At 49.3% G+C, this 15,811-nt stretch overlaps 2 protein-coding genes across 2 annotated transcripts; both read right to left on the reverse strand.

Annotated features, from left to right (window-relative positions):
- Window positions 1–290: 290 nt before the first annotated feature.
- LCN15 (lipocalin 15) lies at window positions 291–3,793 on the reverse strand. Its single transcript, XM_066610894.1, has 5 exons — window positions 3,698–3,793; window positions 2,968–3,107; window positions 2,122–2,195; window positions 1,485–1,604; window positions 291–424 (listed from the first exon to the last, which is right to left on the reverse strand). Exons 1-5 carry the CDS (start codon window positions 3,791–3,793, stop codon window positions 291–293), a joined length of 564 nt encoding a protein of 187 aa, XP_066466991.1.
- A 3,161-nt stretch (window positions 3,794–6,954) lies between these two features.
- On the reverse strand, window positions 6,955–11,648 carry LOC136635645 (lipocalin-like). Its single transcript, XM_066610895.1, has 6 exons — window positions 11,550–11,648; window positions 10,734–10,873; window positions 9,772–9,848; window positions 8,514–8,624; window positions 7,811–7,951; window positions 6,955–6,980 (listed from the first exon to the last, which is right to left on the reverse strand). The coding sequence occupies exons 1-6, from the start codon at window positions 11,646–11,648 to the stop codon at window positions 6,955–6,957; spliced, it is 594 nt and encodes a 197-aa protein (XP_066466992.1).
- Between the last annotated feature and the right edge of the window lie 4,163 nt (window positions 11,649–15,811).

The following is a 15,811-nucleotide window of genomic DNA, read 5'->3' on the forward strand; positions in this document are numbered from 1 at the left end:
CTGCACAGGTGACTCTAGACCCTCCAACTCCAGTCCTCCAGATACAGCAAGCACCCCCTGTTTTCACAAGACCAACTCACCTGAGAGCCTTGAGACATTTATCTGTAATGAAAAGAAAGATCTGTGAGTGCTGGCAAGCACTGCTGTGACTAGAGACTCCTCATCCAACGCTAGCGGGCTTGATGCTAAGGACTTGGATCCTGTATTAACTTAGGTGGGAGTAAGCCCCTTAGAACACCTTGGGACTTCTGAGTTGACTAGTGTTGCTAAATTCAAAACATGGAACTACGCTAAACCAGAAATGAGATCTGGGCACACTCACCAGATTTGGGCAGCATAATCATCAGGTCATCCGTGAGTCCCACATCATGATAATGCTTCTTGAATTTCTCCAACACTTCTGGGCTTGCATCTGAAGTCCTGGCTAGATTTGGAGGTGATCAGAATAAACATGCATTCACACACATGCAGTGGGACTTTGCAACCTCCAATCTTCACAGAGGAGATAGTGTAGGAAACAAATCTTGGGAAGCGATTGCTTCAGGCAGATGATTCTGAGGAGATAACCTTGAAACTAGTGTCTCGTGCTTTCACTGATCTGCCCCTATGCCAGGGCCAAGATGGATGAATTTCATTACCTGGACAAGGCTGGGGCTTCCTTGGAAGCCTCCATCCTAGTTAGTGGAAAATTGACCCATCTAGATTGTAGCAAAGAGCATAGGGTGCATTAGGACTGGGGCAGAGCTCAACAAACCTCAGAGAGGTGATAAATTAAAACAGAGTTTATTTTATATATAACGGCGGCGGGGGGGGGGCAGATAAAGCAAAAGGAGAAAAGTTTCAAAGTAAGCAGGTTTGAAACATGGTTTTGGCAGGACCCAGGTACAGATCTTGCCAAAAATGGAAGCAAGCAGTTATAAGCAAACTTCAATGCAAAATAGTTTCCTCATCCTTTTAAACTCACGAGCTGTACTTATCCATGGCCTTAGCTTTCCAGATACCATTATACTCCTCTGATCCCCTGTGAGTTGGCTGGAACTGGCTAGGCATAGAATCAGTCTGAGAGAATCAGATTAGAACCGTGTTCTTCAACCTTGGGGTCGGGACCCCAACAGGGTCGCTAAGCCTTAGTTGTGGGGTCGCAGCAACTTACAGGAATGGAAAAGCTTGAAGAACACTGGACTAGAGCACCACAAGGTCAAGGGGGAGGCATCTGGTGTCCCTCCTCAGGGAACAGGAGATGGTGTCCCAGTCCTGCTCAGGTTCTTAGTACTAAAATAGCTTTTGCCAGGCCACTTGCTTCCCTTGGCCCAGATGGTTTCATTTCCAGAACGTGACGCTGTGGAGCACTCACTAGAGCCCAATCTCCTATAATCAGTTCAAGGATATGCCCATACTGACACCTTACAGGAAGCAAGATGAAGGCTCTGAGCCACACTGTTGCCTCCATCATGATCTCTCCTGCACACAGACAAGTCACTTACTGTACAACTGGATGGTGGTACTGCTCGCCTCCGTCTTGTCCAGGGGCACCTTGAAGGTATAGACGAAGGCAAAATTGATGTAGTCTGTTTCCATCACACGCATGTCCCTGGTGGCCATCTCTGCACAAGGAAAAAGAGAACCCTGGTTGGCTCTGGCTTGTGACCTGAAAGAGGCCTGCCCCTGTCCTAGGCATAGTCCACTTAACGGATTGTTCAGCTTCAGTTAAAAACCAAGCAAGTCTCTAGCCCCTTTCGCTCAGGCAGTTACAAGGCAAAACCCACAGGCAGGATTTTGCCCAATTCCTCTTTACTAGCTGGCCCCCACTTTCCAGCATTCCGGTCAAGGGCTGAAAAGGCAAGAGGGACAACCAGCCCTCTCTCATTCCCTGTTTTGCAGTTTTATAAAACTACATAATTTATGAATATTTAACACCATGTAAATAACTTAAAATGACTTTAGCAGGCTGCTTTTATGTTCTGGCTGTTCAGCAAGGATTCTCCCCTCCCTCTGGACCACTCAGTACCACAAAATGTCCAATTATGGGACTGCCTCCAGACCCGAACCCCCACTGTCTCAGCCTGAGATGGCCAAATTAAGCAAAACACAGAAACATTCTGTTTGCAGAAAGCCACTGACTGTCCTTATTGGAGAAGTGTCCAGGTTGGTCAGTCTTTGTAAAATATATCACCATCTTCTTGCATTCTTCAGGGCTGGAAAAAAAAAAAACCCAAAATAAACTGTCAGGGAAGAAAAGCTGGACTACAGCATCTCAGGGGCAAAGCATAATGAGAACTGAATACATTGACAAGCAGGGCCACCCCCAAGCACATGTTAATCAGAGGTAGACTTTTTGAAACTTCCTTTGGAAGTTCAAGTGGATCACGTCACCAGGATCGTCCCATCCACATGCCTGATCACACAGGAAAAAAAAAATCAAACTGTAAATCAAGGGGGAATTTCATCTATATATACTTGCTCTGGGCAGAATTTTCATGTTCATGAGTGTCTGTTTTCAATGCATAAGGAGTTTTGAAGGGGCCGAGATGTCCTCCAAAGACCATCCACCAAACCTTGCTGTTAACTGCACCATTTTGCAGGGCTCCCCACCTTGGCAATTTCTTGGCCACATTTTTTAAAGAAGACTCCTCAGCTTTCTGGCTACATGACTCCTGCCAATCAAGCTTCATTCGCCAATCAGATTCGACAATGAAACAACATCACAAAGCCAAATTGGATTAAGAGCATCTCTTCCTGCCTCATTTTGAATTGGGGAGCATCCTTGCTCTTTTTCCACAGCCCCTGCACATTATTACCAGAAAGCCTTGGTGGGGGGGGGGTGTCGTACTTCACTTCAATTGTCCATGATATGGAACCCCCCCCCCCAAACATAAACATACCATTTTGGCTTACCCTTAATATCCAAGGGCCTCTGTATGAAAAAATCCCTTAAGGCCAAAAAAAAAAATTACAACAGATACTTACAAAGGGAAGCCAGTCGTTATCTCCAGGTCGCCATTTGGAAGGGGCTTTACAATAGCGGCAGATGTTTTCATGATTTCCTTCATGCCCTGGAACACAGGGCAGTTGGAGATGCCACCCACAATCTGCCACGTCCCTGCAAACTGGAGAGGTCACGGTTGGTGAGACTCAGCACCATCCCAGGCAGAAGCCACCCTCCTCCGCTGGTCTGCCTTCTAAATTTCTACATTCGTTCACGATGCTTCGCAATCTGCATCGCTCCCGGCATTTTGGTGCTCTTGGAGTGGAAGACATGCAAAGCCTTATTTAGATACCCCGTTAAAAAGAGAAAGAAAAATTCAACCAGCCCAAAAGCTATTAAGAAATTCTCTAGAATAGTCTGGTTAGGCTAGGCCGCTGGCCCAGACCAACAGTGGCCAACCAGAAGCAACACAAACATAAGGGCATTCTTCTGTTTGTCCCCAGCGTCTTATGCTCAGAGGTAGACTGTCTCTAAACTTGGAGGTTCCATTGTTCTTGTGGCTGATAGATTTAACCTCTCCATCTTTGTCTAACTTTTTTTCAAACTAATTAGACGTGGGATTATTTAGACCATACAAAGAGTTGACCAAGGGGAGTAATGAACGTGATCTTCTAATGGCTAAGAGGTGATATAGCAAGACTTTGTCCAGGCCTGCAACCAAAGCATCCCCCCAAAAAGATCCCCCCTTCCTTTAGCATCCCTGGTCCGTACCTTCTGGATGTCAAAATCTGGCTGCACCACAACTTCAGCCTGAACGCAGAACACCCAGAATAGGAGCACCACAAAGCCCAGTAGCACAGCCTTCATTCTTGCGTTTCACCCCTTTGGCTCCTCGCAAACCAACAGAAAACCAGTTGTGCAGCCAGAACACAATACCAGCGCCTCGGAGGTGCCCAGCTTTATATCTCTCTGCTTGGAGGGTTCAATGGGTGGGACCACCTCAAAACGCACCCCCCTCCCACCCCATCCTGGACCCACTGCTTATGCAACACTTTGGGCAAGAGAGGCTTTTGCTATCTGGGCTGGTGGTGTCGGGTGACGTACCAGCTGTTAATTGCTAAGCTAAGCTGCAGCTAGGCAAGAATGGGCCCCTTGGCACAAGCAAACAAGAAAGACCAGCACCATGAAATGGATGGCTTTGACGCAAAGCTGGGTCAAGCTATGTTGCTGTCTACACTGCTTCTTTTCTGAATGGGGGGGGGGAGTGCATTCCCCTCCTTGAGGACACTTGCCATTGAGGACACCTGAGGACACTTTGCTTCTCTATTGAGGGGATTTTCCAGCTGGTCTGGTCTGGAGCCGCTGAAATGCTGCCTCCCCCCCCCCCAAACAGCCACTTGGACTATCTATTCTGCTGAGCCATCCTGGCCTGAACAAGGTGGCCTGGAGCGGGCACTTTGGCCAAGGTGGCCTGGAACGCTGTGCACCTCCTTGTGCCAGAAGGCAGAGCCCTGCAATCAGGAGAGGCGGGAAGGACTGCAAGGCGATCCCGCCTTATCTAAATCCCCTTGCAAGGTCCTTCCTTCTGAGCAAGCCAAGCCACCAGGAGGGAGGAACATGAAAACAAACATCTTTCCTTTGGGTCGCCAGCTCCTGTCTGAATCGAGCTGTGGGGGGAGGTGAAGAAGGGCAGCTTTTCCTGGCCTTTGCAGGCCCTGGGTGAGAAAAAGCTGCACTCCTCAGATAGTGGCGTGGCAGGGCCAAGGAATGGTGTCGACATTCGGGTGCCAACAGCCCTGAGACAAAGTCTTGACTGGGCACCCCCCCCCCCGGTGGCCCAGGTTTTCCTCCACCTTTTCCTAGTGGCAGCAGTAATAAAAGAAAACTACTATATACTGGGGAGGGGGGACACAGAAGGGGCTTTTCAGGTGGGATGGGAATGAAATTTGTCTCACATGTTAGATCACTGGGGGAAAAATTATTTCCCAATAATGCTTCCATTCCAAACACAGGAAGCTGCCTTACTTGTTTAGGGGGCACGTGCCCCCCTGCCCCTATCCCCCATGGTACCCCCATGTCTTTTTTTTTTTTTTTTTTTTGGCGCTGGCTCTGTCTTGAGAAGCTGCTGAAATTCAGTGTGTATTTTCCCTTCCAAGTCAGACATATGGTGATTAGGGGGTGCACCTGTTGAGCATTTGCCCGTCACTTAGTACACGTGGCACAGGAGGCTTTTCTATAGGAAAGATGAACAAGTGCCTTCTGCATTTTGCATAATCCATCTGCATTTATCATTCTTAATTGTATATTCAGTGATTCTCAAACTTTTTAGCACCAGGACCCACTTTTAGAATGACAAACTGTCGGGCTGCACTGAAAGTAATGACATTAACTTGGTGGTGATGTCCTGGCCGGAAGTGACATCATCAATTTAGGCTTCATGCCTAAGCCATGATCAGCCAAAGGGCTGGGGCACCTTCCTTATGAGGAAAGGCTACAGCGTTTGGGCCTCTTCAGCCTAGAAAAGAGACGCCTGAGGGGGGACATGATTGAGACATACAAAATTATGCAGGGGATGGACAGAGTGGATAGGGAGATGCTCTTTACACTCTCACATAACACCAGAACCAGGGGACATCCACTCAAATTGAGTGTTGGGCGAGTTAGAACAGACAAAAGAAAATATTTCTTTACTCAGCGTGTGGTCGGTCTGTGGAACTCCTTGCCACAGGATGTGGTGCTGGCGTCTAGCCTAGACGCCTTTAAAAGGGGATTGGACAAGTTTCTGGAGGAAAAATCCATTACGATTTACAAGCCATGATGTGTATGCGCAACCTCCTGATTTTAGAAATGGGTTGTGTCAGAATGCCAGATGCAAGGGAGGGCACCAGGATGAGGTCTCTTGTGATCTGGTGTGCTCCCTGGGGCATTTGGTGGGCCGCTGTGAGATACAGGAAGCTGGACTAGATGGGCCTATGGCCTGATCCAGCGGGGCTGTTCTTATGTCCCATTACACAGTGCACTTGTGATGTTATTTGACATCTCAAAATTCAAGCATTCCAGCTTGGAGGTCAAAGCAGAAGACAGACTTGGATCCTTCTCCAACCACACAGCGCTCCCCCCTTCCAGTGTCCCATCTTCCCATCTATTCAGGGCAAAGCACCAGGCCTCTCTCCCACCAGGAACCCACCCTGCCCTGCCCAGCAGCTCTGCACCTTGTATTTTCAGCTCTGCAGTTTCAATGGCAACTGAGCTAGATGCTGCGCAACCCACCTGAAATTGGCTCACGACCCAACCCACAATTTGAGAAGTGCTGGGCTCCCAACCCACAGCTTGGGAAACACTGGGCTCAGGATATGGAGCCCACTAGCTAAGAACCCACCCCCCAAAGATAGAGCAGAGGCAGCAACTTCTGCTACACTTTTTATTGCACATCAAGAGAGGCTGTTACACGTGTGGGTTTCCGGTGCAGGGTTTCACTAAACCGGCTGCTAATCTGAGTGCAGGGAGAATCCAGGGGGTTGCAGGTGAGAAGGCAGCTTCCTCTCTCGAGATGAGACCAGAGTGTCAGTCTGGCAGCTTGAAAAGGAAGAAGGAGAAATGGTGCTAAAGATTTCTGTACTCTGAATACAATCCCAGCCACCACCCGCCACTAGATTCAGCACAAGCACGCTGGGAGTTTGCTCTGCTTAGCTCTCTTATCTTGGTGGGGAAACACTCAAGCAATGCAGCACTGTAATGGAAGCCCTGGGACTGATCACCCAGGTAATTGTCTTTTTTAAAGGATTGTATCAATTATATACAATATAATGTATAGCACAGGTATTTGCACTGATGGGTAAATACAGCTCTCATGTACAGAGGCTAGAAACAAGCAACAGGGAGGAGCCTGTCCTTATTGCCCTACTTGTGAAGCACTGTGGGACCTCCAGGTCCAAGGGTGGTGGTCTTCCGAGGCAGATCTGATCTCCCATTTTGCAAATTCTATACATGAAAAAGGTCTGCCTGGCAGAGAAACCTTCAAGTCTCACCTACACGGTTTCCTCCATACACTGATCTGTTGAGAGAGGAAAACAAGGAAGGTCAGTATACAGCAGGAGCCCAAAAGTCACTCCGGTGGTGGCCAGCTCAAGAGGTTGTGCCCTGTGACAGAATCCTGACCTTGCCCAAGGCTCTAGAACCACCGCACTGGAACTAAGGAACCCAAACGCCATCCACTCCAGCCCTGATAGACAAGTGCATGTAACTTTACTGAGGAAGATGAAAGGGAATGGGCTGAGAGCCCAATCCTATGCATATTTACTCAGAAGCCAGTCCCATTATTGTCAATGGGGTTTACTCCCAGGAAAGTGTGGATAGAATTGTAGCCTTAATCACTGGTTCACCTACACTCTTCCCATAGCACTCAGACCATGATTACACAGGCCAACACACATTTTGTTTCCTTGGTGTAAACGTTACACCAATTCCTGGGTATATTTGGGGTGCCGATTCCAAAAATGGCATCCGATCATGTCTAGTTTTGGAGATATAGTATAGGCTCTTTAGTAAATGGTTCAGGCAGCTTCCTCATGAGGAAGCCTACACCATGGCTTTAAATTGTACACTTTGGGGGATAACCCTGGCTGACAATAGAATAAAAAACACATTATTTTGACTGTAAACTGCTTGAGGGAGAAGCTTGGACTTTTTGGGGTGCAGGTGCCTGGGTGAAAGCCACAGGCATTTCATATCATGCAATAAAAATACATTTCAATCATTACTGTTTATTATGAATTGAGGTGGGGAGCCCCTACATTTATGTCCTCTGGTTCTTTGGTTCACCAGGGAGATCAAGAAGAAGCTCACAGGGAGCCACAAGCCTGATCCAGCTTCTCGCTCCCCCACCCACTGCGAAGACGGCCTTGATCTCCCGTTGGCTCTTACCAGTCCTGGGCAAGATGAGGATGTCGTCATTGGTGAGTTCCTCTGCCAAGGCCAGCTGGGTGAACTTTTCCAGCAGTTCAGGCCTCAGCTCCTTGCTTCTTCCTGCAACCAGAAAACAGGGAGTAGTTGAGAAAGAAGGAAGAGAGAAGGGCATCTCTCAACAGGAGCAGGGCAGGCTAAAGGGACTTGGGGAGTTGCTGTGGCTGCATTGGAGGGGGGGGGAGGAAGTCTTGTGTGATATTCTGCCAAACAGCTCTAAGGAGCAGGCTACCTGGGCAGCAGAACGTGAAATTCCAGTAGCAGCGGAGGTTCATATGAATTCTTATGTCAGTTTCTAGTGGTACAGAACTGTGAGCCCCAACTCACCCTCACCCCTGCCCCAGGACCCACCACAGCAGGGAACAGCCCTGTGTCCTCCAACACCAACCACATTGAGGCTTGGAGGGGGGACCTTTCTCCCTTTTACCTAACTGTGCTTGACTGTCACTCACGGGCAATCTCAGAGCTTGACCTCTCTCTCCGCTGTGCAACCCACAGGCTAGAAATAACTGATTCTCCCAGTTCTGTGTCACCAAGATGGACTGCACCTCTAGTAGGCGGAGGGGAGCCATGGTGGGGAGAGGAGGGCTGCTCCCCCCGGGGGGGGGCAAAAGCACATACTTACCATACAGTGTCACCATGGCAGCATCTGGGTCGTTTGCTTTCTTGACAAGCAGCATGGCATACTCGCTGTAGTTGGTCTCCACCACAGTGACAACATGTTGGATTCCTGTGCCTCAGAGGTCAGCAGACAAAGAGAATTGGACAGACGTTGGTGCCCAGAAAGGGATTGTGTGATTTTATTCCCAGCTTGTGTTCCTCACAAGACACTTCTAGAAACTGACTCTCTCACCTGCTGCTTCCTTTCACACTTACTCAGCAAGGAAGGCTCCCCCTCCTCCTTTTCACTGACAAAGTATTGGCCATTTCTTTTGATCATCTGATGAAGGAATGTCTGTATGTTTGGGGAGGGCCATCTGCCTTTTAACCGAGTCAATTATTCAATCAGTTCAGTTTAGAATTAAGTGGTGTGATCACTTGATGAAAAAACCCAAATAATCAGTGGTTCTCAAATTGTCAGGACCCACTGGTGGGACACAACCTGGTTTTTGGTGGGTCACTGAAGGGTGATGTAAAAATCAGATAACTAATTGCCTCAAGCCCTAAGGCTGTTCAAAAATTAGATACTGTAGCTGCTAATTGCCCTGCAAAGATCTCAGCTCACCTGCAGTTTGCAAGACAGCTACTAACTGTACTGCAAGGAGCTGAGCTCCTAAGCTTGTGTAAATAAAGGGAGATAAAGCAGGTGACAAACCACAAGGGGTTTGTGCAACCTGCTGGTTCTAGGAGTAGGCTGTCTGAATGCTAGATGCAAGGGAGTGGCAACCGGATGCAGGTCTCTTGTGGCCCCGAGGCATCTGGTGGGCTCCTTTGAGATGCAAGAAGCTGAACTAGGTGGGTCTTTAGCCTGATCCAGCTCTTCTGAAGTTCTAATGATGAAGGGTGAACCTGGGACCTTCTGCACGCAAGGCAGGTGGTCTCCCAGCCTGCTGCAGGCCATGGGGAGTCCCTGGGACCATCTCGATCAGCTCCTCTGCATTTTACACCCAGCGCCCTGGGCACTGGTAATGTCTCTTTTCTTGGCAGCATCAGCTGCTTGAACCTGTTTTCCTGGACAGTTGGGGCAGAATGTTCTGGATGCCATTCAGAGACAGATAGAAAAGATTAAGGCAAATGGTGCCATTGTATTTTACCAAACGGATGTTGGTCTCCCTGGCCCAGTGATGAGATCTGCTGTTCTCCACCAGCATCAGCACAGCCCCAGGAGAGCTTGTGCTCCCTTGTCCTTGTCCCAGGAGGGCTTGTGCTCCCTTGTCACTTACGTTTGCTGGCGTAGTTGAATCTGCCAGGCTGCCCGGTCCGGACGAAAATGCTCTTTCTGGTCTCACAGTGGTCGAGCCTGCAGCAGTGAGAGCAAGGTGCAAAAAGTATCACGTAATGGGACAGTGAGGGACGCTCCCACAGCTTTACAAACTTACAGGCAGGATATTTCTCCCGCCCCATAGCAGTGGGAAATAGGGAGCTGTCTCAACCTACTGGGGCAGGAGTGTGGGTTCCCCATGGCACAGAAGATCTCTGCTGCACATTCTCCAAGAAAGGACTGGACAAATATGAAAGTGACGGTTCGGTCTCCTAACAATGGCCTTTGCCACAGTGCACTCAGTTCCCTCAGTGAGTGTTTCAGGTGTCATCCCTTGTGGACATTCCAAAGCATCAGACCAAACGGTCCTTGCACTTGAAGGATGCTCGTAGACCCTCTGATGGGCCAGGCCCCTGAACCAGGGCCTCAGAGGATGACCTCAGAACCACATAGGAAAAAAACGCAATTGGCCACCAATTCAGAGTCACATAGCAGGCATGAGAAGCTGGCCCCATTGGTGTACCTGGGGGTATCAAGGTGGGGAAATGTCCCCATGTGCCATGCAGGAAGGGCGGCAAAATTGCTTCCCCCACCCTTGTTTGCGCCCCCTTCATTGTGCCACTCTGGGAGACACCCTATGCCTCCTCTGCTTTTTTTTTTTTTATAGCAGGGGTTTTACAGCAGGGGGGCAGTGCAGGAAAGCTCCTGCTCCAGGGCTGCCTGCCTTCTTCCACTGTAAAAGAAAAAGCAGAAGAGGAGACCAACCCCCAGAAGTAATTGCGGTGATGTCCACATAGGGGTGGGAGGGTGGCAGATCAAGGGAGGGCCCCAGGGCAGCACAAGCCCCAGGACTGCCAGTGGCTGACCCCAACAGGTGTGGTGCCTTGCGCCCAGGCACCGCCCCCATCTCCAGCACCACCTCACTTGGGATAGGTGGAGGTGACATCTAAGTTTCCGTCTTCCAAGGGCGTGACCACGGTGGTGCACATCTTCATCTCCGACTTTTTCTCCTTGAACCACTGGGAGTTGGAGGCGAAGCCGATGCTGAACCAGGTCCCTGCAAACTGCAAACACCAGTTCAGAGAGAAAGATCATCCCAGTAGCTACTACTTGGTCCTAGAATCTGGTCCTGGGTGGGATGCTGGGGAAGGCACCCTGCTTCCCAATTCTCATACCCTTCCTGAATCACACACACAGTCCATTGACTCCCATCTGCACACACATATCAAGGTCTTGATGGATTTTCTCAGCCAATTCTGCTGCCTCTCCTGGCCTTGATAGACACAGCTAGGAAGTTGACCTTTTACCCTCCAAGTAGATTGAATGGAAGAGAGAAACCCACAGCATTGATGTGCTGCAGCTGTCAGGTGGCACCAGAAATCCCCTCCAATCCCCCTACCTGGGTGCCCAGGAGAAAACTGAATCCTCTGCCAGTTTACAGCAGTATAGCTCAGCTCTGGAACAGAGCCATAGATGGCTCTCTCATTCTGCTCTGCGCATCCAACTCAAAAAATACCTCTTGCAATGGTCAGAGTGGCTGCCTCGCCACTCAGGTTGAACAAAACTCATCTGAGCCAGCTACTAAGGTCTCACAAAGGGGCTCTGCCTTCCCCCTAACAGATCCCTCAACCGTTCTAATACAGACCAGGGATGCAAGTGGCCAGCTTAGAGCATCTAGCAAACATCATCAATGTGGTTCCTCGCCTCTGGGTGAGAGACAAGAGCCACAGGTGTGGTTACCTGATCTTGCTGGAAGCCAGGCTGAACAGGCACCTCAGCCTGAGTCTGGAACAGGCAGAGGATGGCCAGGCCCAGAACACTGAAAAACGGCGTCCGCATGTTTGATGCTCTGTCTGCCGTTGACCGCTCTGTGCTGAACTTGTCCAGAAACTACTGCAAGCCCAAAACGAGGCCAAGTTGCTATTTATTGGCTGGGCTGGCAAGATAACACAGGGTTGGACCACACTAGCAAATGCCACCCCCACTCTCCCCCACTGGGCTGGATTACGAAACAGGTCAGCAGCAGCTGAGATTCTCCCTCCTGTCCCAAACTATTGTTCTCTGCTGTTTGCCTGGAGCTGTGAGTGGTTTTGGATTTTGCAAACTAAATATGGATCCGCAGCCAGCTCGGTGCTGGCCAAAACCCCTGCAGTGGGAGAGGACGTGGGCCAAGGCAGGAAGAAAGGAGACCGCTTGCTCCAGCCCCTTTCTCTCACAGTTGTACAACGACCAGTGTTGCCCTTCCCTGGCTCACACTGGATATTTGCAAGCTTTAAACAAACAAGGAAAGGTCTCCTTTGGAGAGGCTCTGTGGACCTTTGGCCCCTTCCACATCCTCAGTGAGTTCACACCCTGGCAGGGGGCACCGGTGCTCTAGTGACGGAAGGATTGCCAGGCACAATCCAGGTTTAGCAACCCCAAAACTTGCAACTCCCTTGCCAGACCAAACCCATCTAGTTCAAAAAGCAGCCAGACACCTCTGGGAGTTCACAAGCAGGACAGGATGGTGAGGGCTGTGTTCATCTTCACTGTCTCCATCGTCTGGTGCTGACCGCCTTGGCACATGGAGGCTCAATGGTCAGGAGAGCATAAGAGCCCTGCTGAACTGAGCCAAGTGGTCCTGCATCCTCCATTCCACAGTGGCCAACCAGATAGCATCAGAGAGACTGATGCTGGCTCCTGATGACCCCACATCAGCTCTGGAGGGTCACCACCAAGTGAGAAGGAAATAAGCAGATCTAAATAACTAGGCTTGCTTAAACTTCTCAGGACTGATAAGTGGTGAATCCCAGCGTGGATGGAAAACTGGTCCACAGAAAGCCTAAAAATGGAAATGAGTCCAAAACTAGATGAGGAAACTAATTCAAGAAAAAAGGGGGGAGTGGAAAACAGGAGAGATTGAAGAACAAGGGACTTGTTGAGCAGAAAAACAGAGGCTTCTGGGTATCAGAGAGAAACAGGGCAAGGGAAAAAAATAGCCATGCATTAAATACAGAGAAATGGGAGGAAATCTTTCACTGCATCTACTATTTTATACCCCCTCCTAAAACCACACACCCTGTTCAAATCGATGCCTGCCTCTTCTCCACATGTCCGTCACCTACAGATTCCACACCGACATCATGCTTACGTTAGCCCCATGACAGCATGTGGCTCATCCTGGACTTGGCCTGTTTGCCATGAAGCTCTGTTTTGCTTCAGACATTGCTTTTAAAGTATCTGTCAGCCACTGGGAGAAAGCTACACTGCCTCTGAGCATGGAGGCTCAATCCAGCTGCTACCCCAATTGCTGCTGCTACGCACTCTTTCTTCTTCCTCTTCCTTCTATGACTCTGTCCAACTCCCTCTGGAAGTCATCTAAACTCAAGATTCATCTGTACAAACTCTTTCCAGTTCAGGTCATTACCCTAGATGCACAACATAACCCCAGAGTGGGGGGAGTATTTTAAATAGAAACTGGGGAAAGGCCCAGTACTGCAATGGGGAGAGGTTGGAGGCTTTGACAGCTATTTGAGAGAGGAAACAAAGCTTCTATTGGAATACAACATGGAAAATGTTGGGCCTGCTGGTAAACAGGACTGGAGAGGTTTTCTTGCAGAGATGCTGATTTCGCTCGAGATTAGAGAAAGTGGGATCCAGATAAAATTGAAGGTTGATAAGTCATTCGCTGCAAACCATGTTTAGAAAAAGTGAACTTTGCCCAGCCGAAGGAAAGGATCAAACCAATCCCCCAAATAAAAACCAAGCTCGGCTATCTGGTTCACCAGTTATTTCTGGCAGGGCTGTAGGTCCTGAGGATTTTTAACTGTGATGTGACAGGCAAAAATTCAAAAGATGCACTGATCCCAGTCACTTTTGCTCACAAGGAGCTGCAGGACTTTCAGTGACGACTGGCAGGGGGTTGGTATGGCGCCCCCTTAAAAGAGGGGCATATTTGGAAGCCTGAGTGGTTTTCTCACAGACGCACAACGAAGGCAGTGGCGGAAATGTCCTTTGTTTGCAGGAGAGTGACGGAGCCCCTGAGCGCTGGGTTTTTCCACAGATTGAAAGGAGCCAGACAAACAAAAATCCTGCCACATTAATGGATCAACCTCCAACCACCCTGTCATCCATTTGGGTCTCTTGAACAAGGATCAAGGCCCATCCATCATTCTCTGCTTGCCACCATAGCCAACCAATTAACTCCAGGAAAGTGACCTGCTGGGAACGGAGGCAACAGCCCTGCCCTCCACAGTTTTATCATGCCAGCACCTGGTGCTCTGAGGTTGATTGTCCCTGAACATGGAGGTTCAATTCTTAGCCATCATGGCTAATAAGAACATGGAGGAGAAGCCTGCCAGTTCTTAGTCCCTCGGCCCCACACACTGGTCCTCTGGGAAACCCACCGTCAGGGCCCCATGCCATCCACTGGCTGCTCAGCAGCCAGCATTCAGACATAGACCACCCCTCATCATGGTGTTACTGAATGGAGGCTAAAATGACATGCTCCCCTGCTTTACAGACAATGCTCAGACCTCCGTGGAGGAAGCCAGAAGGGGCAACTGGAATAGAAAGGTCACAAGTAAATAATTTTGCATCCAGGGCACATCTAACCTTTTGAGAGTCCAAATTAAGCCAGGATTGTACAAAGGGTTTGCCCTCCAGCAGGAGCTCATTCCATAATCCCCCCTCCCACTTTTGCCAACAGCCTCTCCCCCACCATGCTACACCCAAAAAAAAAACCCCACTGGCTTAGCGTCAGGCTTGTCAAAATTAAGTTTTATGTAAGACTGCTTGCGTAAGGGACTGTTTTGCTTTGCGCCTCTCACCCCCAACAACTGCCTTGGGTGGGAACATTCCATAGTTCCAACTTCATTCCCCCTCCAGTCCCTCGAAAACAGCACTCGCACAAGGGGAGATTGGCAGCAAGACCAAAGGGAGGGTGGAGCAAAGGCTCCAAGATCTCTTTTTGCCTAACACAAAGGAGAATGTCAACTGATGCCAATTTTCCCCAACACCACAAGTGGCACCAGGGAGAAGCTGAACTGGCCAGAATTCCTTCCCCCTTTTACACAACTGTACATTCTATTCAGTACAGAACCGTTGGGAAAGGTGACACAAGATTCATTCTCTTTGCTGGCATACGAGGAGGAATTTAATCTCTCTCAGGCTACTATTACAGGGTTGCTACCTCCCCCCACCCCAAAAAATAGGGGCTTTATGCCTTTCAAAGTTGCAGAAAGACACCAGAAATGCAACAGCATTCTTTATCACTACATCTCTATACATATGAGATCTGCATCTGTTGAACTTCCACTTTCCAGACACATTTTTACTGTGAGTTGAATAGTATCCAGTCACTTTCTACTGACTTAATTTTTGCATGCCAGGCTGCTAGGGCAGTGCAACAGCTGAAAGTCTATGGACAGCAGGCCAACAGAGAAATTCAACAGGTGCAGTTTTCCTTGAGAAGCAGTGCCTTCCCACCCATTCCCTTCAAAAAAAAAAAAAAAAAAGGTTGCATCTATTCAACGTGTGCTTTGTTAGATCAGAAACAAACTGAGCTGGCAAGGCTGCTCCCAGAATGATTTCATTTTCTGGTCGATTCCACCTCGGCACATTGCAGGCACAAGATGAACGGAGGTGGTAGTAGGGAGGTGGCACGTGGAATGCCACCAGGCCACAACACGTGCAGCTGGTTCAAGCAGGAATGACAAAACAGACTGCACACTCACCAGCTCTGCAGGGAGGGCCACTCGGCACTGCCCGGAAACAGCCTTCTCAGCAAAAGCCGTAGCGTTCCAGTACATTCCAGCCCTCAGGGAAAAACACTTTGTGCGGCTGATGCTAAACAGGTGTGGGCTCCATCTGTGCCTGGCTGGAGCATCACATTCTTCCTACCCAGAAATTCCTACCCAGAATTTCTAAACTCCCAGCACTTTCAATACACAGGGATGGGCAAGAGGTAGAGAGGGGCCAGTTCACAGGCAACTGCCAGGGAGCCACCAGATCCCCACAGGTTG

This window comes from Tiliqua scincoides, chromosome 16 (genome assembly GCF_035046505.1).
Source record: "Tiliqua scincoides isolate rTilSci1 chromosome 16, rTilSci1.hap2, whole genome shotgun sequence".
Taxonomy (NCBI): domain Eukaryota; kingdom Metazoa; phylum Chordata; class Lepidosauria; order Squamata; family Scincidae; genus Tiliqua; species Tiliqua scincoides.